We start from the raw sequence: 24089 nt of genomic DNA, 5'->3' as shown, positions 1-24089 counted from the left end.
ACACTGAGGTTCAGAGCGCGGCAACAGCGCCCCCTGTGTGGGGTTAGAACTAGGCAGGATTGGAACCCAGACCTGTGCATTTCCCCCGGCCCGCCCCTGCCCCAGCTCCCTGGCCAGACTGGGGAACTGAGGCCCGGAGGCGGAGACTGGCCCGGCTCTGAGAGCGCCGCCTCCCCCCATTCCTCCCCGCCTGTCCCGGAGCGCCCCCTTCCGGCGGGGAAGGCAGACGGCCCTCGGGGCCGGCCCGGGCTCTCCTCAGGGTCTGCGCTGGAACCCGCGCTCGGAGGCCGCCCGGGCAGGGCCGCGACCCTTCAGAGAGCCGGGCTGGGGTGAAGGGCGCCCAGAGGGGAGCTGGGCCGGCCACATGACTCATGCTAGGCTTTGGCCGAAGCCGGGCCTGGGGGACTCGAAAGGCCCGGGGCTCCGGGAGCAGGTAAAGAGCCAGGCAGACTCCCGGGTCCTAAGCAGGGCGCTCTGGGGGGAGGGGCCGGGCAGCCAGAGGGGAGTGGATGTGTCCCCGAGAGAGCCCCGGCCTCCTCCGCCAGGCCTTGGAAAGAAGGGCCCCCCACCTGGCACCGCAGGGAGCCCTTCCGGCAAGGAGCAGGGCGGCTGGGAGCCTCTGCGGGTTAATGGGAACAGGGTTTGTTTTGGGCAGAGGGGTCTGGGGACAGGGGGAGTGAGGGCAGATACTGGTCTCCTTGTGCTGCTTTTCCAGGAACCCCCCAGCATCCTTGAGGCATCCCCTCCCCCCAAACCTGGGAGGGCTTCGTGGGGGCTGACCCAGGGTAGGCAGAACCACCCAAAGGAGGCGGAAAGTTTGCACGCTGTGGAAGGGGAGGGTGAGGGGCACCGGCCAGGCCGGGCTGGCTGCTGACTTGCTCTTCCCCCTCCCTCCTCCCCCCTGACTCGCTGTTAGGTGGCTGGATGAGGGGTCATGTGGTCTGTTTGCATCACCCCGCTGGACTGGCGGTGTGTCTGGGCCCCCCTCCCCCTCCCTTCCTTCCTGGCTCTGGAGCACTCGAGGTGATCCTGAAGGGGCCCCCAGCTGGGGCTCAGCGCCCTCTCCCTCCACGGGCCGGCCGTTCCTTCCCTCCGTCTCAGCCCGGCTTCTGCCCCTTTCCCCGTTCTCGCTTTCTCCTGCTCAGCCAGGAGGGTGGGCCAGGGCCCGGCCGGACCCTCTGCCCCGGAGCCCCGTTTGTGCTTAAGGAAGGGGAGGGGATCTCCGTGGGTCTGTCCCCTTCTCCCTTTGGGGGCCCACTTCAGCCCGGGCCTCTGCCCTGCTTGGGAGGGCTGCAGGAGCTCCCTTTGATGAAAGATTTCTGGGGTAAAGTAACAGTGAATAACAACCCCGACAGAAGGCTTACAGAACGGCACCCCGGGCTCTCACCCGTCGTCACCCCGGGGTCTCACTCATTGTCACATTGGGGTCTCACCCGTGGTCACCCCGGGCTCTCACCCGTCGTCACCCCGGGCTCTCACTCATCGTCACATTGGGGTCTCACCCGTCGTCACCCTGGGCTCTCACCCGTGGTCACCCCGGGCTCTCACTCATTGTCACATTGGGCTCTCACCCGTCGTCACGTTTGCTTCTCCCCCGTGGCGGTCACAGTAATCGCACTGGCTGTGGTTATCCCTGTTTTTCTGGGGTGAGTGAATTTGGCCTGAGCTGGATTTGAACTCCAGGCCCGGCCATTCTCCTCTCCTGCTCTCGGAGTTTGTTTCCTTAGTGCTGCTGGCTGGAGGCTGGAAATGTTAGTAATGGCCACACTGCCCGAAGGCTGAGCTGGGCCCTGCCTGGGCCCGTGGGTGTCCCTTAGAAGCCCTGGATAAAGCCCCTCTCCCTCAGAGGGGGATCATGAGACAGTGGAGCGCTGTCCTTCGGTGGGAAGGCCCGGGACAGTGGCTTCTAGAACTCCCCGAACCCACCAGTCTTCCCTAGTCTGGGGGGAGTGAGTGGAGGACCCTTGTCCCCAGAGAAGGGATAGGGGCTCCCTCTGTTCCCAGCCATTTCCTGTCATGTCTGATTTTTCTGGATCATCTGGGGTTTTCTTGGCAAAGATACTGGAGGGATTAGCCATTTCCTTCTCCAGCTCATTTGACAGATGAGGAAACTGAGGCAGACAGGGCCAAGTGACTTGCCCAGGATCATGTTCTTTTGATTCTCTCTTCTTATCTGCAAAATGGGAGTGATAGCAATGGCCTCCACCTCTCGCTCCCTGACCAGGGATGGTGAATCCTCAGAGGGCTAGGAAGGGAGAGAAGGGCCGGAAATTCCTGGCTTTGCTTCCTTGGGGCTCTCTCTTCCCACTGCCATGACCATGCTGTCATCTTAAGGAAGCTGATTTGGGGGTTTATTCAAGTTGCACAATTCCCAATAAATCAGAGGACGTTTTTTGTAGCAGTTAAATATCGGAGCAGCCGGAGCAGGGATGTGGGGCCTGGGAAACAAAAGGGCCTGCCCCACAAACTCATTTTTGTTTCATTTTTAACGAATAATGATCATAACGACCTTTTAAACCAGTGCGCTGGCTCCATTTCACAGAGGGGTAACACTGAGGCCCAGAGGGAACCCAGGGGCTTTGTGGGAGTGTCTGGGAGCTCCAAGGCAGGGGTTGTAGTTGTAGCTTTGGGACGGGGCTGGAGACCTGGGACTCCTGGTAGATGCTCAGGGGAAAGGAAGCTAGCTGGCTCTGGTCCCCCTCCATCCTCTGGAGGGTCTTCCCCAGGGACCCACCGTGCTCAGCCGGCCCCAGCTCGGGCTTGGAGCGAAGCCTTCCCTCCCTCCTCCCTCCCTGAGGCCACATTTGAGCTTCCCATGTGGGTACTGGGACTGGGACACCCCCAGAGCCCCCAGGGGTGAAGGGAGGAGCCCTGGGGTTGGCACTAGGGTCACCGGCCAGGATTCTTAAAACTGCCAGACTGAATTTCACCAGAGTGGTATTTCTCAGTCCTACCCCTGCCCCAGCATTGCCCCACAGCTTTCCCTCCAGTGGAGACTGGCGTAGAGCCCATAGGGCCACCTCTGCTGCTCCCCGAGGTCCTCCCTGCCCCCAGGCTCCTCCCCCTTCCCAGACCCTGGGGAGGGGGGTGCCGGAAAGGGGAGAATGAGTCACTGGCATTTTCCTGGCCTCCTGCACTGGAGGAAGGGGGGGGAGTTTCAGCTTCTCCAGGTGGGCCTGTGTCTGATGGGGGAGGGAGCCTGCTCTGCCCTTCCTCCTGCACTCCTCAGAGTCCTGGGGGGGTCAAGGTTCAGCTTACTCTTTTCCTCTCTGAGCCTCTGTTTCCCTCTTTGTAAAATGAGTTCTTTCATCTCTAAATTCTGAAGTCCTTCAAGGCCACCCCCTTTTAATTGGGGAACCTCTGGTCAGGGAATAGGCAGCTGAGTTTCAGAAGACTTTTCCTGGCCATTTTGTTCAGTGGGTCCAGGAGGTAGAAGAGGGGAGAGTGCTGATCTGTGCCAGGGCCTCTCACTGAGCCACCCCCTGCTTACCCTGGGGGTCAGGGCCAGGGGCCGGGGGGCTAGGCCTGGAGGTGGGGGGATCTGCTTCTGACACTAGCTGCGTGGCCTCCTCCCTTCCTTGCACCTCAGTTTTCTGATCTTTAAAATGGTTAGAAAGATGCCTGACTCAGGGGGCAGTTAGGTGGAGCAGTGGATAGAGCACCTGAGTTCAAATCTGGTCTCAGACACTTAACACTTCCTAGCTGTGTGACCCTGGGCAAGTCACTTAACCCCAGCTTCAGAGAAAAAAAAAAAAGAAAGATGCCTGACTCTAAACTCTGACCCCCCTGAAGTGGTAATCCCTTCCTAAGCCTCTGGGTCCTGCTCGATTTCAGCTGGGCCTGGGATGGGCTGCCCCTGTGCTCCCCTGTGCCCCCTGCCATCCCTGGGGTGTTTGTGACCCTTGGGACCTGGCTGTTCTGTGTTTTCTGACGGGATCCCAGGCAGAGGGGGGCAGGCAGAGGAAGCTCCTAGAATGCTGAGGCCGGACTGAGCTTTGTGGGCCATCTCACTCCTGCCCGTCTCAGAGAGAAGTCTGAGGGGGCTCCCCCTGTGCCCTGGGGCCGGGCGTGGGGCTCCCCCTGGAAGGGGCGGCAGGAGCCCGGAGAACTCCTCACCCGAAGGCGGCAACATTCCCGTGTCGCTGCACTGACGCATTGCCCGGCTCCGGGCTGGAGATGGACATCTCTAGGGCTCTGGGTCTGACTTCGTAGACGCAGGGCCTGTCGCTCCAAGCTGGAGTGCAGGAGACTCACTGCTACTCTTGGGGGTATGGGCCAAGCGCACATTGAGGGGTGGGGCAGAGTGCCCAGACTTCCTCATCAGACCTGGGCTTCCCTGGAAGCCGGGCCGGGGCAGGTGCGCCTTTCTGGGATCCTCTGGCGTCACTGGGGCCAGGCCCGGGTAGCGTGCTGCAGTGACCCCTGACCTGGAGACTTCTCCTTTTCCTCTGGCTGATGCCGGCCACATTTGCTGCTGCAGCAGCTCGGCCCGAGGGCTCTGCCGTCCTCCCTACAGATGTTTCCCCTGCCTCCCCCGAGACAGAAACCACAGGGGTGTGTGTGTGTGTGTGTGTGTGTGTGTGTGTGTGTGTGTGTGTGTGTGTGTCCCTTGAAGGCCGGCCTTGGAAAAGCTGAGAATTCCGCTGGGCTTTGGTTCCCTCCCTGCCCCCAGCAGAGAGCCTGGTGGACCTTGGGGCCCCCACTCTGGGTTCCCAGAGCTGGATGGGAATCACAGGCCCTGCCCCCACATGGTGGGCCACACCTCTCCCTCCAGCTCTCCAGGACAGCAAGTGGGTCACATGCTGGGGGGGGGGAGGCGTTTCCCAAGCACTTATTATGTACCTGTTATTTGCTGTGTACTATACTATCAGTGTGGGCCCTAGGGACTCTTATGATGGGGCTGCCCTACTCTTGCCATCCCCCCCTTGCCCCTTCCCCTCCATTTTCGTCCGTCTGTGCCAAGGGGTCCTTGACACCTGTCTAGGGCACCTGGGCCTAAGCTGCTGCTTGGCATACAGTAGGTGCTTAGTAAATGCTTGTTGATTGGCAGGGTCTGAGAGGCTGAGGCTGCAGGAACCTCTGGCTGAGGAGGCAGTGGCAGTGGCAGGGCCTCCCTTCCTGAGCCCCACCCTTCCTGGAAAGAGGGAGTGTGTGGAAGCCCTCCGGGGGCGGACGGCTTCTGGGGCCCGGTCTTCCCACACTGAATCGCCTGCCTCACGGGCCCCTCTGCGCCCCAGCTGCCTCCTTTGTGAGAAGGGGGTGCACTCGAAGGCCCCCAAGGTCCCCTGGGCTTTGGGGGCATTTGGTGAGATGGGGAGCGATCGTGGGCTGAAAGCCAATGCCTGACTTTACAGGGGAGCAAAGTGAGGCTCAAGGGGGCAGCGGGGCAGAGCCCCTGTCCCAGGCTCAGCTCTGTGCACAAAGAGCTCTGCGTGAAGGAGGAAGAGCCTTGCACCTTGGGCCCAGTCCTGTTTACGTCACCTGGACATGGCCCCTCGAGGGCCCACCCTGTCCTGGCGCCCTCCCCCAGCACACGCGGAGTGCTGGCCTCTGAGGCCCCCCCCCCATTTACTGTCTGTGTATGAGCATGTACACGGGACTGATATTTGTGTGCATGTGCACACATGCCTCCAAGAGCGTACCTACATGCACGGACACGTATGCCTCTAAGAGGGCATCTACATGCATGTACAGTGTGTCCCAGAGAGTATCTCTGCACGTGCACATGTCTCTGGTAGCGTGTATCTGTGTGCACATGGGTCTGAGATGTGTCTGTCTCAAGAGTACACCTACAGGTATGTACCTGGGTATCTGAGAATGTGTATCTGCGTGCACTGTCTCTGAGAGCACACACGTGTCTACATGCATGTCTCAGAGCACCTGTACACGGCACAGCGCGCCTCTGGGAGAGTGTGCGCGCACACACATGTGTGTACATGTTACATGTGTGTTTCCGTGACACAATAACTTGTTTGGCTGCCCCTCCATTCCCCCAGAGAGATCCTTCCTGAAAGGGGGAGTGGTAGAGGTTGAATTCTCTCTCCTTCCTCCCTCCCCCCTCCCCCAGATCACGTGCTCCATCTGATTTTAGGTCTTCTGGGCTCCGGCCTGGGGTCTTAGCCATTGCCCTCCTGGCTGAGCGGACATGGCCTTTGGTCCCCTGGCCCTGCCCTGGGCAGGGAAGGAAGGTTCTGATTCTGACTGGGCCCTTGGTGCCACCCGGGGCCTCCAGAGACCTCCCATGGATGCTGCATGTCTGCCACATCAGGAGGGGCCCGTTTTGGAGGAGTGAGGGCCAGGGTTTGAGGCCTGCATGATGTTGGACTAGAGCGTCCCTTTGGGGCCTCGGGTATCACCTGCCATGGCCTGAGTGCTGCTGCTGCCCACCTGGTCCCCTGCTGGCCTTCTGGGTGGCCTTTGTGCCAGGGCACATCTTGGGGAGGGATGAGGTGGCTTTGGAGGCACCTTCTGCCTTTGCTACTTGGGAGCCGGGTGACCTTATGCAGGACGGGTCACCTCTCGGTTTCCTGTCCGTACACAGGGGGTTGGAGTGACAGGGGCCGGCTCCTTCGAGCTCTGTCTTTGACTCATTGCCCCTTCCCCATGGAGTTCCCCTCCTCCAGGAATCCTCTTGGCCTTCTCTACAACCTCAGGTTCAAGAGTCCCACCCAACCCAGAGCACCCTTGGGCTCCTCAGGAGGCCCTGGGAGCAGGACTTTACCCTGGGTCTTGTGCAATGGAGCGGGGAAGTGCCTTGTGCAAGGGAGGGGGGGGGTTCTGCAGCATCAGCAGGACAGACCTGGGCCTCCTGTGGGAGTGTCCAGCACCGTCATTCCTTCCTTCCCTCCTGGCTGGATTTCCCATCCAGCTGTGCTCTGGGGAGCCCAAGTGGGAGGAAGTGCCTTCTGCCTCTTGGGACCGCCCCTCCCCAAGCTCCCAGTCTAGCTAGAAACCATACAGACAGGGAACCACCCAGGCCAAGGGATTGGGCCACCCACTGATGCCCTTTTCCTTCCCACTAATGTCCCTTTTCCTTCCCACTAATGTCCCTTTTCCTTCCCACTGATGTCCTTTTTCCTTCTCACTGATGCCCTTTCCTTCCCACTGACTCCCTTTTCCTTGCCCTCCCCACCGTGAGGCTCCTGCCCCATGAAGGAATGCCCAGAGCACCCGAATGTCCTGGTCAGTCGCTGGAGGGGCTGGGTCTGGTCATATAAGCCGGTGAGTCTGAATGGAGGGAAAAAGCTGGAACTTTTATTTTCACCAATCTTGTTTCCTTGGTGCTTCTACATGAGTTGTTTTCTGCATTTAAAAGCATTCTTTTGGGGAGTTCCAGGTTTCCCCAGACCGCCTAGCTAAGGGGTATGTGTGTGTGTGTGTGAGGGTATGTGAGGGTGTGTTTGCACGTGCATGTGGCAGGGTACGAGTTCAGATTATCAGAAAGACCTTTAAGTTAACTTCAGATTCTGGCCCCTGGAGTCCCATGATATCTTAGTCAGGAAATTGTGATGTGTATGGTAAAGACAATCTTGTGCCTCTGAGAGAGGCCTGAGGCTTGGAAGTCTGAAAGACTTCCTTCAAACCCTGCTTTAGTGGCTAACCCTGCTTACTAGTTGTGCAAGCCTGGGCAAATCACTTAGTTTCTGCCTGCCTCAGTTTCCTCCTCTGTAAAATGGGGACAGTCTGCACCTGCCTCCCCAAGGTGGTTGTAAGGTACAGGGAAATCCTAGTCACAAAATGTTTTCAAACTTTAAAGCCAGACCAAAAAGGAAAAAAAAATTTCTTTAAAAAATATTTTAATAGCATATTATTTTTCCAATTACGTGGTTCAACCTTCATTTTTGTAAGGTTTTGAGTTTCAATTTTTTTGCCTCCTTACCTTCTTGCCCCAAGACAGCAAACAATCTGATATAGATTTTAAACATTTACATATGAATCATGTTGGAGAAAAATCAGAAAAAAAGGAAAAACCATGAGAAGGAGAAAACAAAACAAAACAAGGTAAAAAGAGTATGTTTTTATCCACATTCAGTCTCCGTACTTCTGTCTTATGGCTGCAAGTGATATTTTCTACCCAAAGCCTATTGGAACTGCCTTGGATCCTTATTTTACTGAGAAGAGCTAAGTCTGGCGTAGTTGATCATCACATAATCTTGTTTTCTCTGTGTCCTATATGTTCCCCTGGTTCTGCTCATTTCTCTCAGCATCAGTTCCTGTAAGTCTCTCCAGGCCTTTCTGAAATCATCCTGCTGATCGTGTCTCGTAGAATAATAATATTCTAAAACATTCATAAACTGTAATTTATTTAGCCGTTCTCCAATTTATGGGCATCCACTCAGTTTCCAGTTCCTTGCCACGACAAAAAGGGCTGCCATATTTTTGCACACGTTTCCCTCTGTTATGATCTCTTTGGGATACAGACTCAGTAAGAGCACTGCTGGGTCCAAGGGTATGCACAGTTTGACAGCCCTGTGGACATAGTTCCAAATTGCTCTCCAGAATAGTTAGATCTATTCACTCCACCAGTAATGCATTAGTGTCCCAGTTTTCCCACCTCCTCTCCGGCATTTATCATTATGTTTTCCTGTCATCTTAGCCAATCTGAGAGGTAGTTACTTCAGAGTTGTCTTAAATTGCTTTTTTCTAATCAATAGTGATTTAGAGCATCCTTTCCTATCACTGTAGATGGCTTTAATTTCATCTGAAATCTGTCTGTTTATATCCTTTGACCATTTATCCATTGGAGAATGATTCATATCCTTATAAATTCGACTCAGCTCTCTATTTGTTTTAGAAATGAAGTCTTATCAGAAACAGTGGCTGTAAAAATTGTTTCCTAACTTTCTGCTTCCCTTCTAATGTTGGCTGCATTGATTTTGTTTGTGCAAAACCTTTTAGTTTAATGGAATTAAACTTATTCATTTTGCTTTGGTCATAAATTTGTTCCTTCACTGATCCAGAGACTATCCCTTGTTCTTCTAACTTGCTTTATGTCTAAATCATGAACCCATTTTGGCCTTATCTTGGTATGTGGTGATAGGTGCTGGTCAGTGTTTCTGTCATGCTGTTTTCCAGTTTCTCCGGTGATTTTTGTCAAATAGTGAGTTCTTACCCCAGAAACTGGGGGCTTTGGGTTTATCAAACACCAGATTACCATGGTCATTAACTCTAGTGTGTCTTGTGAACCTAACGGTTGGGCCGATCCCTCGATTTCTCAGCCAATGCCACATGGTTTGGATGACTTGGCTGCCTTCTGAATGGCAGTTGGTTGACAGTTGGTGAGCATGGAGCCGGCCCCTTCCCCACAAGATGCTTCCTCGGTGGATGGTGGAGAGAAAGAGGAGAGAGGGGGGACCATTTTGGACCGTTCTGGACACCTCGGGGCCACTGAGGCGCCGAGTGGGGAGAGTGTCATTTTTGAGAAAGTGCCAGGAGCCCCCGCTGAATAGCCGGATTGTGGAGCTCATGGAGGGGCGTGTGCAGACCCTGGGGAGGTAGGAAGGGGCCAGGCCAGGGGAGGGGGGACAGAGTTAAATGTCCTGGGGAGAAAGAGCCCCTGGAGGTCACCGAGCCGGAGGCGCTGCGCTCATCCCTGAGCTTTCAAAAACCATCTGGTGGCCGAATAAGCGGGCCAGGTTGGCATGGGGGATGGGAGGCTAGGCAGCTGTTGGAAAACCGTTGGAAGGGTCAGGGAAGGAGACCGGAGAGCCTGGGCTTGGCTTGTGGCTAGTTAGGGGGGGGACGCTCGGATGGATGGGATCTGCTGGGAGGGCAGCCCAAAGATGGGGCCGGGGCCTGGGTGATGGAGCAGGGCAGTGCCCCGGGTGCCGAGGGGCAGGTTGGAAAGAGACAAATGAGCCTTTGAGGGGAAGGGGAAGAGGCCAGTTTTGAATGAGATGTCTCGGAGACAGTTTGTAAGGCAAGCCTGGAACTTGGAGAGGTTGGGGCTGGACCTGGAGATCCAGGAGCCATCTGTATAGAGGTGCTAAGTGATCCGTAAGAGCCATGAGATGAAGCAGAGGGAAAAGAGAAGGGGGACCCCAGGATGGGCCCGGGGCAGCGCTGGTGTAATGGCTGTGGCCTGGAGGAGGGGGTAACCAAGGAGGCCGAGAAGGGACGGTCAGAGGGATAGGAGGAGCCCCCAGTGCCCAAATCAGGGCAATGCCTGCTCCTGCCCTGCCCCTGTCTCTGCCTCTGCCCCTGCCCCTGTTTCTGTCTCTGCCCCACTGTGCTAGAGTCTGCCCAGAGTCATGTGCCACATGTTGGAGGGAGTTTGTGAGCGAGGAAGAGCTAGGCCGGGGCATCCACAATGGGAGAAGACTTGACCATCATTTTTCCCCCTTAATTAAAAAAAGCAAGTCCTGCATTTATTTATAAGGACCTCCCCCCCCAGTCTGCCCAGGCCTCTCACCAGCAGTAAGTGGCTGGCTCTGTGGGGATGCAGCTTGCTGCAGGCAGCCCCCCTCCTCTCTGGGAGCCCCAGTCTCTCTCATAAGCTCCCTCTTGGTGAGTGGCTTTTGTCCTTCTCTGGCTGCCTCCCAGGGACAGGACAAGGAGGGACCTCCACCCTGTGCTGCCTCACAGGCTCGCCGGCCAAGTCGCTGAGGGGTCTCCCGGCCTCAGATTCCCCTGTGGGCCCACCTGGGTCTGAGGGAAGAGGAGATCTAGTGTGGGCAGAGCCGGATCCGCACGCCTTGAGGGCCAGCCACTGTGAGGGTTGAATGAGGCGCTTAGCCCAGTGCCTGCCTGGCACAAGGGGAGTGCCACCTAAGCACCGTGCCATCCGTGCCTCAGGCAGCGCTCTGGCCAGGGGCACTGCCAGGCATGTGGCAGCTGGTGCGGCTCTGACCCCGCGCCTGGGGCAGGGATCTGATTGCTGGTTGGAGAGGAGGCCATGGCGGGGCCTCCACAGTGGCCTGTGCCCATTCCTGCACATGTGTCATGGCCCCTCGGTGAAGGGCACTGGGTAGGCGGGCCATACAGGCCAAGAAAGCGTCCGGCTTGGGGGCGAGCGGGCCAGACCTCAGAGCTGAGCGGGGGCCCAAGGAGAGAGTCTTAGTCCTTGCCCTGCCCCAGCGGCCGGCCCGTCCCCCCTTTTCCCAACAGCCTTGGCAGCTTTCCCCGGCTTCTGCTCTCCTGCTTATCTCCTCCCTGGCTCGTGGGCTCCCCATGAAGCTATGGGCTCCGGGCCTGGCACACAGCAGGTGTTTAATGTTTGCCCTCTGGGTAAGTAGGGGCCTCTGGTTCCCGGCACACGACCCATATCAAATGCTTCATTTGCAGAGCCCTTTGATGAGCTCCCAGCAGCCGCAAATGAGCCAAACCCGGAGATGGGGAAACTGGTTGGACTGGATGGCGGGAGAGACCCGGGCTCTGCACCTGCCCCCCGAGGCTTGGTGAGCCTTGGTAGCTGGGGCCTAGCTGGCGCTCAGGAGGCTTCATCTTCCTCCCACTCCTTGGCGCATGTCCATGGGCACATCGTGCCCTGTCTCTTAGTTTTCTTACCTGTGAAATGGGGATAATCGGGGGGGGTGGGGAGGTTCTGGTGAGATAATGGATGGCAAAAGGCTGGGGAGCCTGAGCCAGGGACTGAGCCCACCGCCCCTCCCTCGAGGAGGCTTGCCTGGGTCTGGGGATGGCGCCTCTTTGGCGCCTCTGGGAACACCTGTCTGGGAGTCGGGGTCATGGGGGTCGGGTGGTCGTAGCTCCAGGGCTGGACCTCCTTTTACAGAGGAGGAAACTGGGACCCGAGGCTCTACTAGAGCACAGATTCTGGGGAGACCTTGGAAGGATAGTGTGCCCTCCAGCTAGCAAGGAGCCCCGCCACGATTAGAACTCTGGTCCCCCGACAAGCTGGCCCCCTGTCCAAGCAACGTTCATGCAGGGGGGGAGGCTGGTGGCCAAGACCCCAACAGACTGGCAGCCTTGGTGGGGCCCCCTCCCTCCAGAATCATCAAGTGCTTCCTCTGTGGGGGTGGTCAACAAGGAGGCGGGTGGGGGTAGTCTGCTGCCTTCTGCTTTGGGCTCTGGGTTCAGATCCTGCTGTTCCCCAGTCATATGACCCTGGAGCATATCATCTTACCCCCTCCTACCTCAGTTTCCCCTCCTGTAAATTGGGGGCCCTGGCCCAGTTGGCCTCCTTGGGGACGCTCTTGGGCCTGGTTGCCTTTGGTCGGGCCGGCCAGGAGAGCGGGGACAAGGCAGGAGCACCGACAGCCCGAGGTCCCCTGGCAGTGACTCTCCGGCCGCGGCCCTGGATCTCCCCGGCAGCCCCAGAAGTAGGTGCTGTGATTATCCCTGTTGTACATTTGGGGAAACCGAGGCAAGCTTCTCCAGGTTGCCCAGCTAGCCCACTGATGCAGATGGATCTGGCCTTGGGGCTTGCTGATTCTAGACCTGGCGCTCTGTCTTCTCCAGTACTTCTAACAGCCTACTCTGTGCCAGGCACAGTGCGAGGCACCGTGGGGGGAGACCACTGGTCCTTGGGAAGAGTAAGTGCAAAAAAAGTGTTTAGAATGACTAGAAGCGGGATGTGGGGACTTTGGGCGTCCTGCACTTATTAGTCACCTGCTGTGTGTTGAGTGAATCAGCCCCTGCCTTCCCCCACTTCTGCAGGGTGCTGCTCTTGGGGTACTTGCCTGTGGGAGGGCTGGAAGGCCTAGAGCCAGATCCTGGGGGGGCTTCAGATGCCGCTTGGGAACAGGGTGTGAGGCCTGAGGCTGGAGGCCACAGGGGAGGAGAGGAGGGGAGGCCCCTAGGCGGCAGAGGGTGGGGAAGGAGTTTTGCTGAACCTACTTCCCTGCTCTCCAGAGTCCTGGCACTCAGAGGGCTGGAGGTGCTGCCATGTGCCTACTGTGTGCCCTGGACGGGAGTGGGCGGGTTGGGGGCAACAGCCAGGGGTGCCCCCTGTGCCCGGAGGGGAGTGGGTGGGTCAGAGGAGGGCCAGTGGAGGAGATCGGTTCTCCCCTTCCCCTCCCCAAGGGGGGGGGCATTGAAGCTGGGGCCCCGCTCCGCTGCCCATGCGCCACGTTTGGGTGCCCGGCGGGCCCGTCACGCCCGACCCTCCCCGGGGTTGTAGGTCACTTTCTGGAGAACTTTTACCTGGAGTGAGAGGCTCCCGTTCTCATTTGCTCATTATGGGGAGTGGGAGGCTTTTCAGCCCGTGGGAGGGGGCAGCAAAGGCTGAGCTGGGCCCCTCCAGCTTCGTCCGCCCCAGAGCAGACTGAGGTGGCTGAGAGGGCGGACTCCAGTTAGAGAATGGTGGAGCTCGGCTCCCTCGGTCCTGCTCCCTGATCTCAGTCTGTTTCCTCCTCTGAGCGCCCTCTCCCCCTGTGACGGCTCTGGAGGGGCCCAGCCAGGCCGGGTCTGCGGCAGGATTGGAAGCCAGGGTTTCCAAGGGGATGCCCGGGTCCTGGCCTGGTGTGCCTGGGTCCTGGGCCGGGACACCTGGGTCCTAGGCCGGGTTTCCTCAGTCCTGGGCCGGGTTTCCTGGGGCTCCTGCGTTTTGGGTGCCCGGAGCCATCTCTGCAGCAGTTTTGCCTTCCAGATGAGGAGATGGGGGCTGAGACGGGGAGAGCCCATGGGTCCCCCAGCCAGGAGGTGTTGGAGGCAGGGTTTGAGCTGGGGTCTCTGAGAAGGCCCCGGGAAGTGTTAGGGAAGCTTAGTGGGCAGTGGTGCACTGGCCCCGGGACAGCCTGGGGGCTGGGACCACAGGACCCGGGGCCCTCCATCCCGCCATGTTTCGGTTCTGGGGGGGGTGGTCCTGCCTTGCCATGCCTTCGTGTCAGCCCCTGGGCCCGGCTTTGGGCTTTTTGTACGTGGGCCGCTTTGTCTGGGAGGGAATCCGAGCTGAGGCTGCTGCCCTCCTAGGGGAGGAGGCGAGCGCCTGCCTGCCCCATGAGGAAACTGAGGCCCCCAGGGACCCATGGTGGATGCGGCTCAGAGCCCCGGCCCGCATGAAAGATGGCTGATCTCAGCAGCAGCCATCGAGTCTCCTGGGGAGGATTCGAACTCAGCCCTCTGTCCAGAGTCCTTTCTCTTTGCCCCTGCTGCAGCCTGCCTAGAAGCCTTCACTTAGTGAGGCTGCGGGCCTCCCCTGGGTGCCTGAGTGACCCCCAGAGGCAGTAGCTGTTTTCCCCCTGCCCCTCCCCCCAGCTGGCTCATGAGGGAACATTGAAAAGTCCAGCCCTCGAGGTGTCCTGGCAAGGACGAGCCGGCTGGTCGTGGCTGGGCTCCTGTGGGCTGGTAGCGGGCACGGGGCAGGGGGGGGGAGGGGGAGCTGACCTTCCCTCAGGGCCCCCGTGACTGCTTCCACCTGGTGGGGGAGGGGGGTGGAGCAGCTGGCGAGCCTTCTCCTGTGCTGGGACGCCGGGCGCTTGTCCGGAGCCTCCATGCCGTCGCCAGGCACCTAGCTTGGCACAAGCGGTCCGGCCTCTGCAGGACTCGGCCTCCTCCTCCCAGACCAAAAACTCTAGCTCTTGGAGGATTTATTTCCCATGTAGGTGTCTCTTCCTTTTCCCCAACCGTGTAACCTCTGCAAGGGCCTTGGGTTCAGGTGCTGCTTTGGGACCCTGACCTCTCCATACCCAGTGGCCCAAACCCAGCCAGAGGCGGCGGTTTTTTGATGTGAATGAAGAGGCTGGAAGCCCCGGGTTCGAATCCTGCCTTACACTTAACAGCTTTGCGATTTCGATCATATATTCTATTTTGGACTTGTCCAAATGTTTTGGACTTGATGGCAGGTGTGGCCATTTCCCACATAGGGAAACTGAGGCCCCTGGAGATAAAGGGTACTGGTCACAGGGTGACCCTGGGCACTCAAAGCCACTCTGCTCAGGGGAGGTCCCCATGCACACGCCCCGCACGCGGCATTTAATGAGCGCTCTGATGGACGGAGAGCAGGCCCATGCCAGCCAGCCGCCCTTTGGCCTGTGCCAGAATGGGTCTGAGGAAGGTCCGGGCCTCTGGGAGTGTCGGACGCCCAGGCACCGGGATGGGGAGGGGCCACGCAGCTTTGTGTGCCCCCTGTGCTCGGCCAGGTCACAGCTGGCAGGGTTGGTGTCTGCCAGGAGGAGTCGGGGAAGCTGAAGGCTCTGGGGGGGGAGGTAGCTGTATTACTACGGAGCAGGGGAGGAGCCAGAGCTCCAGTTTGGGGGCTTGTCTTCTGGACCCCCATGGTCAAGGCTAGTTGAAACTCACTGTCAGAAAACAGCCCCCTCCTTGACCTCAGAGCCGGTCTGGAGCGGCACAGGCCAGTGCCAGAGGCCGAGGCCGTGGGTCCGAACACCGCAGCGCTCGAGAAGGCGGAGCATCCCAGCGGTGCCCTGGACTCCCCGGTCCTGCTCTCCTCCCTTTCCTCTCCCGTGTTCATCAAGCAGCCTCCTCCCTGGCCTCCCTGCCTCTGGCCTCTTCAGCCATCTTTTCTGCCCTGCACTTCAACAGCTCTGTGCCACTTCCCTACTCAGTCAACTCAGTGGCTCCCCATTCCTCTGGAACCTAGTGCGCCATTTCCCTGAAGACTCTGGACTTTCTGCTGCACCAGACGAATTTCCTCCTCCTTTCCCCCAACTTCTGTCAGGTGATCTGTGCTAGTTTTGTTGGCACGGGACCGAATGGGCGAGCTCATTATGTGTTGTCTTTTTTTCTTATTTTGGCCGGCCTTCCCACGGATAATTAAACCTCTCCATTAACCGAGCCTGTCTGTATTTAGGTCAAGGAGGCTGTTTTAGCCAGGCAGTCTCAAGGAGGACTCCCCAGTATTCTGTGTTCTGCCATTACTTAAATGGGATCTCTCGCTTTTCTGCTGGAACTTGTGGGTAACATGCAGAACTGCTGCTGACTCACGGCTCCTCTCCTAGTCTCTAAAAGCCCTCGACAGGCTGGCGCCCACTTTTCTTTTCAGACTCCCTCCTAGACGCTGTGGTCCAGCCAAACTGGTCTTCTCTCAGTTCTTCCCACCCTGCGATCCGCCTCCCGCCCTTGGGCTCTACCTCTGACAGACGGAGGTCCCCTCTTCTGGGACGTGAATTCAAGGCACTCAGCCCTGCGTGGGGAGGGAAGCCTTCCTGGACCCCTCTGCCTCCTCCCCTCCCACCCGAAGGTGCCGCCCTTCGCTCCCGGACTATCCTGAATTTACCCACGTCTGTGCTGAGTGCGGCTCTGAGAAGCTCATGGGTGTGTGCGCCCTCTCATTGCTGGCCTCGGAGCCAGGCATGGGGAAGGGGCACATGGGCATGAGGAGGCTTTTATTTGGGGAGGGGAAGGAGACCCTTCCTCCCTGGCTCTCCCGTTCATAGGCCCACACCAGCCTGGCAGGAGGGGGCACCAACTTCACCTGACTCTCTCTGGCTCGCTCACAATCCTGCCCCCTTTCTACTGCTTGGGAAAGTCCTGGGGGGTGGGGAAAGGTACCTGAGAGCCTTGTGTTGGCGGTGGGGGCGGGTGTGGGGAAAGTGGCGCCCTGGCCGGGGGTTTCCATAGACCTCTTAGAACCGGGTGTCCGCGGTCTGATCCCGGAGAAGAGTTTGAGCTCTGGAGTGCATGCAGGGTGGCTCCAGCCAGACTCCCCGGGCCGAATGGGAGCGAGGGAGGAAGGGTTTGGCCCCAGACTCGGACTTAATGGGTGCAAGAAGTTATGGTTGGGGTGGGTGCAGGGGGAGATGCCAGCTGGCTAGCAGTGGGTAGGCAAAGGGGCACAGCTTCCCGGGCTGGGGCTCAGCCATCAGGGAACCCCTTCCCTTCCCCCATGTGGGACAGGAAGCACCCACTATGCGCTGTGATTCCCAGGAGAGTGAGCACACAGTATTTCAGAAAGTGTTGTATATACCGCTTGTGCATAGTATGTACATAATATGACTTTAAATCCTATTTGTTTTGTGAAGCCCTTGGCTGACCCCAAGGCACTTGGGTTGTTCTTGTAGCTTTACTCTTTGGTCCTTAGGCCGGCCCTCCCCTGGCAACGGGCTGAGCTGCCGGGCTGGTACAGTGTTGTGCGTGGCTGTGTTTGTGCGTGTGCATGAGTGTGCATGTGTGTACTATGTCCCTGCTGCTCACGTTGCCTTCTCCTCTGGCCTGGCCCGGACAAAACCGTCTCCAGGTTTCATCTGGTTCGGTTCCTGGCCTGGTGCTTTGGGTAGCTCGGCCGCCTGGTCCATGTGGGCACCTGCTGGGGGGAGTCCCTTCCCTGAACCTCAAGTCTCTGTGTCTCTGACCCTTCTCTCTGTCCCTGCTCTGTCTCTGTCTCTCCTTTGCCCAAGCAGCCATCTGCCCCACTCTGGGCGGGGGTTTCTTCCTGTGCTGTGGAGGTTTGGGATCTTGCCGGGGGTCAGGGAGCTCTGGTGTTAGCCCCCCATGAGCTGTTCTTACCCTAGAATAGGTGGGCATGGGCACAAGCCCATCTTGGCCTGGGCAGGAAAAAGCGGGCACACATGGCCTGAACAAGGGGTGCGAACAAGAGTTCTCTACAGACTTTTCAGTCCCTTTCCAGTGCAGGCTCGGCCCTGGGGATGGGCTCAGGGTGGCGTCTCTCTGGCTTCCTGGGATGGGGAGCCCTGACCTCTCTCTCCCCTCCCTGTAGGTGGTACAAACTGCACTCTAAGGTGGGCAAGAAGGAGAAGGAGCGCGGTGAGATCCAGGTCACCGTCCAGTTCACACGCAACAACCTGAGCGCCAGCATGTTCGACCTGTCGGTGAAGGACAAGCCGCGCTCGCCCTTCGGCAAGATCAAGGACAAGATGAAGGGCAAAAAGAAGTACGATCTGGAGTCGGCCTCGGCCATCATCCCGAGCAGCGCCCTGGACGACCCCGACCTGCTGGGCGGCTCCAACAAGAAGGCCAAGGCCAAGACCTTCTTCCTCCGCAACAAGCTGCGCAAGTCCTCGCTGACTCAGTCCAACACCTCGCTGGGCTCAGACAGCACGCTTTCCTCCGCCAGCGGCAGCCTGGCCTGGCCGGGCTCCGACTATCTGAGCCGCTCCCCCAGCCGCCACAGCCGGCTCTCCACCGACGGCGGTAAGTGGGGTGCGGCACGGCCTAGGAGCAGAAGCTAGGGTGGGCAGCGGGAGGGGGGCGCACATGGAGCCCTGGCCTTTGGGCCTCAGGGCACCCCTGCCTGATGGGGGGGATGGGGCCAGAGGAAGTAGAGAGCCCAAGGTGGAACCTTGCCTCCCTTCAGCTCCTTCCCTCTCCCCCTTCCAGGCAGAGACTTGGCCCCGTCCCCCAAACTGCTGACGCACAAACGGGCCTACAGTGATGAAGTGAGCCAGGTGCAGGCGGGGCCGCCCCGGGCAGGCCATGACCCCGGTTCCGGTTCCACACTCTGCATCAACGGCAGCCACATCTACAGCGAGGAGCCGCCCGCCCCACCGGCCCACCGGGCCTCCATCTCGGGCCCCTTCCCCTCGGCCAGCGCTCTCCACGGCCTCTCCCTGCGGCGGGCCGAGGAGGCCACGGGGCCCTCGGAAGTGGTCCCCTGGGGCAGAGGCAGCCACGGCGGCAGCTCCGAGACGGTGGCCACGGCAGGTGTGGGCCGCGAGGAGGAGGGGGCCCGGCGGGCAGAGGGCAAACCCGTCCAGGTGGCCACACCCATGGTGTTCTCCTCCCCGTTGGCAGAGAGAGAAGAGCCGAGGAGGGAGGAGCGCAAGCCCCGCATGGGCCTATTCCACCACCACCACCACCATGGGGCCGGCCGCAGGGGCTCCCTCGGGGACAAGGCGGCCCCCACCCTGGCCTCAGCCCCCCACCCTTCCTCCAGCGGGGAAGAGAGGAGCAAGAGCGGCTGGTTCGGTTCCCGAGAGGGGAAGGAACAGGCGCAGAAGCCTAGGTGAGACCCGGGGGGGTGGCGAGGCCGGGCCCCCTGGAGGGGCTAGGGGGGCGGGCCCCAGGGGATGCCTGGTGCAAGGCAGGGGCCAGCTCTGGAGGCAGGAGCTGCCGGGCCTCGGGCTGGCTTGGGGAGGAGAGCCTGGGCAGCTTTGGGCCAGGCCTTCTCTGCCCCTTGGGACTCCTCTGTTTCCTCCTTTGTACAATGGAGGGGAACAGGATCTCTGAGGTGCTTTGTGGCCCTCAGCACCACGGCTTGGGAGCCACGCAGGGGAGAGCAGTTCTCCATCTTGAGGGTGATTTGCCCCCATACCCCCCTCCTAGGGGTCTGGGCACTGCCCCCATCCCAGTGCGCCAGCGCCCTGCCCAACTCTGGGTCTCCTCACCCTTGGGGAGCCCCTGAGCACCCCTGCATGCCAAGGGCCTGGGACCCTGGCCTGGGTCCCTAGGTTCCATTTCAACAGGCCGGCCTGGAGTCCCACCCCAGCATCTGGAGGGGGAGGAGGGCGGTGCAGGGAGTCGCTGATAGCATTGTTTGCCCGGCCCCCCAGCAGAGGACAGACCCCGTTAGAGCTCCAGGGCGACCTCCCTAAGTGCCCAAAGGGCTGGGCCTGGATCTGGGTGACTGAAGTCAGCACCCTCCCGGAGTGGGGACACTGGTTTCCTCCTCCCTGGCTGCTTGGCCTGTCCCCCGCTGTCATAGTGTCTCTTGCTGCCTGCTGTGTATGTGTGTGATTGTGAGTGTGACTGTGTGTGATTGTGACTGTGTGTGTGTGTGTGTGTGTGTGTGTGTGTATGTGTGTGTGTTGTATGAGTGTGAGTATGTACGTATGAGTTTGGGGGGGTGGGAAGTTAGATGTGAGGAAGGGGAGGATGTGGGGGGAGACAGGAGCCGGGCAGGGCCCCCCTCTGGGCAGGAAGCGGGCTTGTGGGTGCTCTTCAGCTGTGGCCCCCACACTTGTGAGAGCTGGGGGGGGAAATGAGGGAGGTGTGGTGGGCAGGCTCGGGCAGCCTCCTGGGACCAGAGCACACCTGGCCTCTGTCGCCTCCCTGACCCCGAGGAGCTGAGGACGACGGGAGGCCCTGAGAGACGGCCTCGGCCTGGTGAGGTCAGGCACTGGACAAGCATTAGGAGGCAGGAAGACCTGAATGCGAATCCTCCCATAGGTCCCCACTGCTGGGTCTTTTCTGTTGTGAGATGGGCCAGGGTTGGCCTTGGTGGCTCTAAGTCCTTCCAGCTTTGGTTGTGGGAACCAATGAGAAGTGAGCTGCAGGAGTGCCAGGGAAGGCCCCTCCCTCTGAGGGCACCTGCTCCCCAGGGGGCCCGTGGGACACCTGAACTTAAGTGGAGTAGTCATGGGGGTGGGGTTTGTGGGGTCGTGTCACTCAGACCCCGGGTCCGGCGCCTGGCTCTCCCATGGTAGCATCTCCTTCCTTGGGCAGAGTGTGGGCAGCTCCAGGCTGTCTGACCCAAAGGCAGAGGGAGGGAGAGAGGGATGATGGGTGGCTCTGCCCGGCCCTGGACATGAGGGCCCGGCCCTGGTGGGGAGATGGCAGGCGTTTTCCTGAGCTGGAGCATCTGCTGGCAGAGCAGGAAATGGGAGTGGGCAGAGCATGGCTCCCCCCCAAACAAGTGACCTGAGCTTAAGCTCTGCCCCAGGCCCTCAGCACCTCCAGGGCTGCCCAGAGGGGCTTGCAGGAGCTGGCTTCCCATTCTTCCAATCCCCCCACCTTCTCTGTGAACTTGGACACAGGGTCCCTTTTAGTCCTCAAATCCCTGGGGAGGGCAGCAGATTCCCCCCTCTTGAAGCCTTCCCTGACTTCTCTCCTGCTGTTGGGCATTTTTCTTGTGCTAATATAGCCTGGACCACCCTCCCTCTCCCGTTCTGGGCTCCCTTTGGGTGCTTGAGAGGGGCCAGCTCCCGGGGTGGGAGGGCCAGGTCTCAAGCCCCTAAGATCTGCAGGTGCCTGTGAGCCCCTCCCTGAGGCAGGGCCTCGTGCCCATCCTGCGCCCCAGCCTCCCCTGTGCCCCCAGCCCTGCCGCCCCTGCCCCCGTCCCCAGCCAGGGAATGAGCAGGTCTGAGTTGTAGCGCAACTCCGCCTCTGTCCTGCACTCTCCCGCGCCCTGGCCACACTCACAGAGCCCTTACCCTTCGCTTCTCACCCTAGTCTTATGAGGCTGATGGTACAGATGAGCCAGACCGCTCGTGAGGGGCTCCTGGCCTGGAGTCCGGGCATCCTTCCTGCTCCTTCTGGGGCCGCGCCCTGAAGGCAGCGTAGCTGGGCTCTGGAGGCCGGGGTCAGCCAGTGTGGGTGGAGCAGAAGCCATGCAGAGGGAAGCCAGGAGGGCTTTGGAGGAGGCCCTCAAAGATGGGCTGAGGCTTTGGAATCGAGGGGATCGTGGGGAGCCACTGATGATATGGGGGCAGGGAGGCTTTATTTGGCAGCTCAGTGTGAGGGAGGGTGGGAGGGAGAGCGGGGGCCCAGGGGCATCCTGGGGCAGCTGGTGGCAGGAGCAGAGCGGATCCCAGCTGTGCCAGAAGAACCAAGACCCAGAAAGACTCGAGGCCCGAAGCCAGCTTTGTGGTCACGGCAGCACCCCAGGGCCTCCCAGAGAACGCTGGCAGGGCTGGGCTTGAACCCGGGGCAGCTTCCCCAGTACCAGACCGTGGATAGGAAAGTTTGGAGTTGGGGAGCCAGGGAGCGTTTAGATTCCGTCCTTGGAGGCAGGGGGATGGCCAGGAGAGAGCTTGCTCGGGAGCTTGAAGGCGGCCTTCAGGGAGCCCTCCCCAGGGCCCCTGTTCATCACCAGAGCAACAGCTTTGTGTACATCTCCTGGTGGCCCCGAGTTAGCCAGCCTCTGCCTGCCTTCTCCTTCTCTCTGGGACCTGGTCCCACCCTGCCCTCCCCCCCGAGCCAGTGACTCATCCAGGTGAGGAGGGGGCTACATGGGGTGGCCCCATCCCCTTCCTCCCAAACCCCATTGCTGACCAGTCGGGGCAAGACGTATGGCGGGGTGTGAGGGGCCACCAAATGGGGGCAGGGGGCCAGAGGGCAGACCCAGGATGGGACACTGGGGACCTTTCAGAACCCCCTCTGACTGTGGAGACTGGGGCTTTGTTCTCTCGGGGAAGGGGCAGCTTAATCAGGGTTGAGTCAAATGACCTCTGAGGTCTCCCCCAGCTTGCCCCTGTCCCCCTCCCCTCAGATGAGAGCTTGTGCTTGGGTGGGTGAGAATTTGGAAAGGGGGGACTGGACTTTGTTGCTGGGGAGCTCCTGGATGTCCAACCTCCCTCCAGCCCTAGAGGAGGACCCTCCTTGTCCTGTGAGCTAACGCCCCCAAAGAGCTGGGCTTTTGGGATGGGCCCGGTTTACCTCAGTTGAGAAGTTGCCTCTCAGACCAGTGAGTGGTGGGGACCCGAGAGTCGCCCCCCCCTTCCCCAGTTTCCCCTCCCCCCAGCATCATCCCCGAGGAAAAGGGAGAGTTTGTCCCTCAGCTTGGGACCCTGGCCCATCAGCTGTCACGGGGAGGTTTCCCAGTTAGTTTAATGGCAACTCTGGGAGTGGGGGCTGGGCCCCTCCTCTAAAGTCCTGAGGGGGCCCTGGCCCAGAGGGGACCGGCCCTGCCCTGCCATCCTGCTGCCCAATCACAGGAGCAGTCACTGAGCCCTCTGGCTCCCATAGGTCAGAGAACAAGCCCAAGGTGCCAGAGGAGGGATGAGGGCCTGGCCAAGGCCTCTGGACCCTTCCCAGAAAGTTGGTTTCAAAAACAAGCCTTTGGGTAACAAATGCAGCCATCAGAATAGACCCTTGGTTAAGGGCCCAAGCAGGGTGCCGAGGACGGCCGCTTGCCTGCACTGGAGCCCCCGGCCTTGCCTGTAACTTTGGGGTAACCTGGCCTGGACTGACCGGCTCAGTTTAGCTTCAGCTTTTCCCCCTCTAAAATGGGAATAATAATACAGGGTCCTCTGGCTCCTGCTCTAGAGGGAGGGGACTGGGCCAGATGAAGTCTGGATTCCTCAGACCCTGACCTCTGACCTCCAGCCCAGGCCCTCATTTTGTCCCAGCCCTGGGGCCATTTGGGTGAAGCCAACTATTAAGCCCTTCTCAGAACTGTTTTTTGAAAGCAGAAGAAATATTCTTAGGGTACAAAAGAAATAGCGGGAGGAGAGCGGGTTGGAGGGTGCCCAGTGTGCGCATAGGAGAGCCTTACCCAGTGTGCCCTGCCACCTGTCTTTGGGAGCAGACTTTGGGGCGGCAGTTGGGAGCCGGGATTTCTCTGGGTTTGGGAGCTGGCAGGGGGAGCAGCGCTGCTGGGGCCTTGAGAAGTGGCAGAGGCCCGGCCTCCATCCCCAGACCCTGTAACCAGAGGAAGGCCCTGAGCCTTCCGGGCCGTGGGGCTGAAGGGCCACCCCCGCCCCGCACATAGCCGCAGGAGATCCCAGTTAAGGTTTCTGTGTCACGTCGAGTCTTCGGTCAGTCAGACGCTTCCCAAGCATGCCGACATCTGTCGGGGCAGTCAGAAGGTCCCCAAGCCACCAAGCTGTCCCTGAACGGGCCGAGGGTGCTCCTCCCAAGAAGGAGCCACTGAAGCCACGGATGTAGATCGAGGGGAGGTCGCCCCATAGCGGAAGGGCTGGGGCGGAAGCACATGCTTTCTGGGATGGCTGTGAGCTCGGCTCTGCAGAACCCTGCACCCTGAGCTGAAGGCTGGGAGGCTCGGTGACCTCTCTGGGGTCACCACCTGGGGGGTCATCTGGGTGACCACTTGGGTCTCTTCCAGCTCCGGATCTGTGGTCAGGTGACTGCCCTGTGCTCCTGGGTTCTCCTCAGCTTTGGGGGGGCTTTCACACGCTGCTGGGTCAATCCTGGGCAGAGACGCTGCTGTGGGGAGGGGGCCACAGCTGCTTAGTGTTCTCCTGGGGTTGGAGGGCTTTCGGGGAGCCAGCAGGCATATGGTGGTGCTCTGTGAGTGTGTGTGTGTGTGTGCGCGCGCGTGCCCGTGCCCTCTTCCCCTCCCACCCCCAGCCACCACTTAGTGCTGAGGGAAGCTGCTGCTGCACCAGCTCCAGCCTTAAACCATGCGGGGAACTGGGGTCACAGCCCGATGGGCTGCCTCTCCTGGCTCCACCTGCCTTGGCTACTGAGCCAGACCTGGAGGGGCTTGGGGCACCTTTGGGCCCCCAAGAGGCTCCCTCGGGCCCTGACCTTCCAGTAGGCCTCTGTGCACGTGTGTGTGCGCGGGTTTCCGCATGTGTGTATCTGCATGTGTG

General features: G+C 59.9%; 1 protein-coding gene across 6 annotated transcripts in view; it reads left to right on the top strand.

Annotated features, from left to right (window-relative positions):
* RAB11FIP5 (RAB11 family interacting protein 5) overlaps positions 1-24089 on the top strand; it is a 39148-nt gene that overhangs the window by 671 nt on the left and 14388 nt on the right. For 2 of the 6 annotated variants that reach the window (XM_074285540.1, XM_074285545.1), the window contains exons 2-3: positions 17576-18009; positions 18196-18820. In XM_074285540.1, the coding sequence (XP_074141641.1) occupies positions 17576-18009; positions 18196-18820 (1059 nt within the window). Of the gene's footprint in view, positions 1-294; positions 434-9236; positions 9495-11337; positions 11397-17575; positions 18010-18195; positions 18821-24089 lie in introns of those variants that run through there. The other 4 variants (XM_074285541.1, XM_074285544.1, XM_074285543.1 and 1 more) reach the window with 4 other exon arrangements.

This window comes from Sminthopsis crassicaudata, chromosome 2 (genome assembly GCF_048593235.1).
Source record: "Sminthopsis crassicaudata isolate SCR6 chromosome 2, ASM4859323v1, whole genome shotgun sequence".
In the NCBI taxonomy this organism is placed as follows: Eukaryota; Metazoa; Chordata; class Mammalia; order Dasyuromorphia; family Dasyuridae; genus Sminthopsis; species Sminthopsis crassicaudata.
The sequence above is the reverse complement of the archived record's forward strand: the minus strand, read 5'-3'. Positions and strand labels throughout refer to the sequence as shown.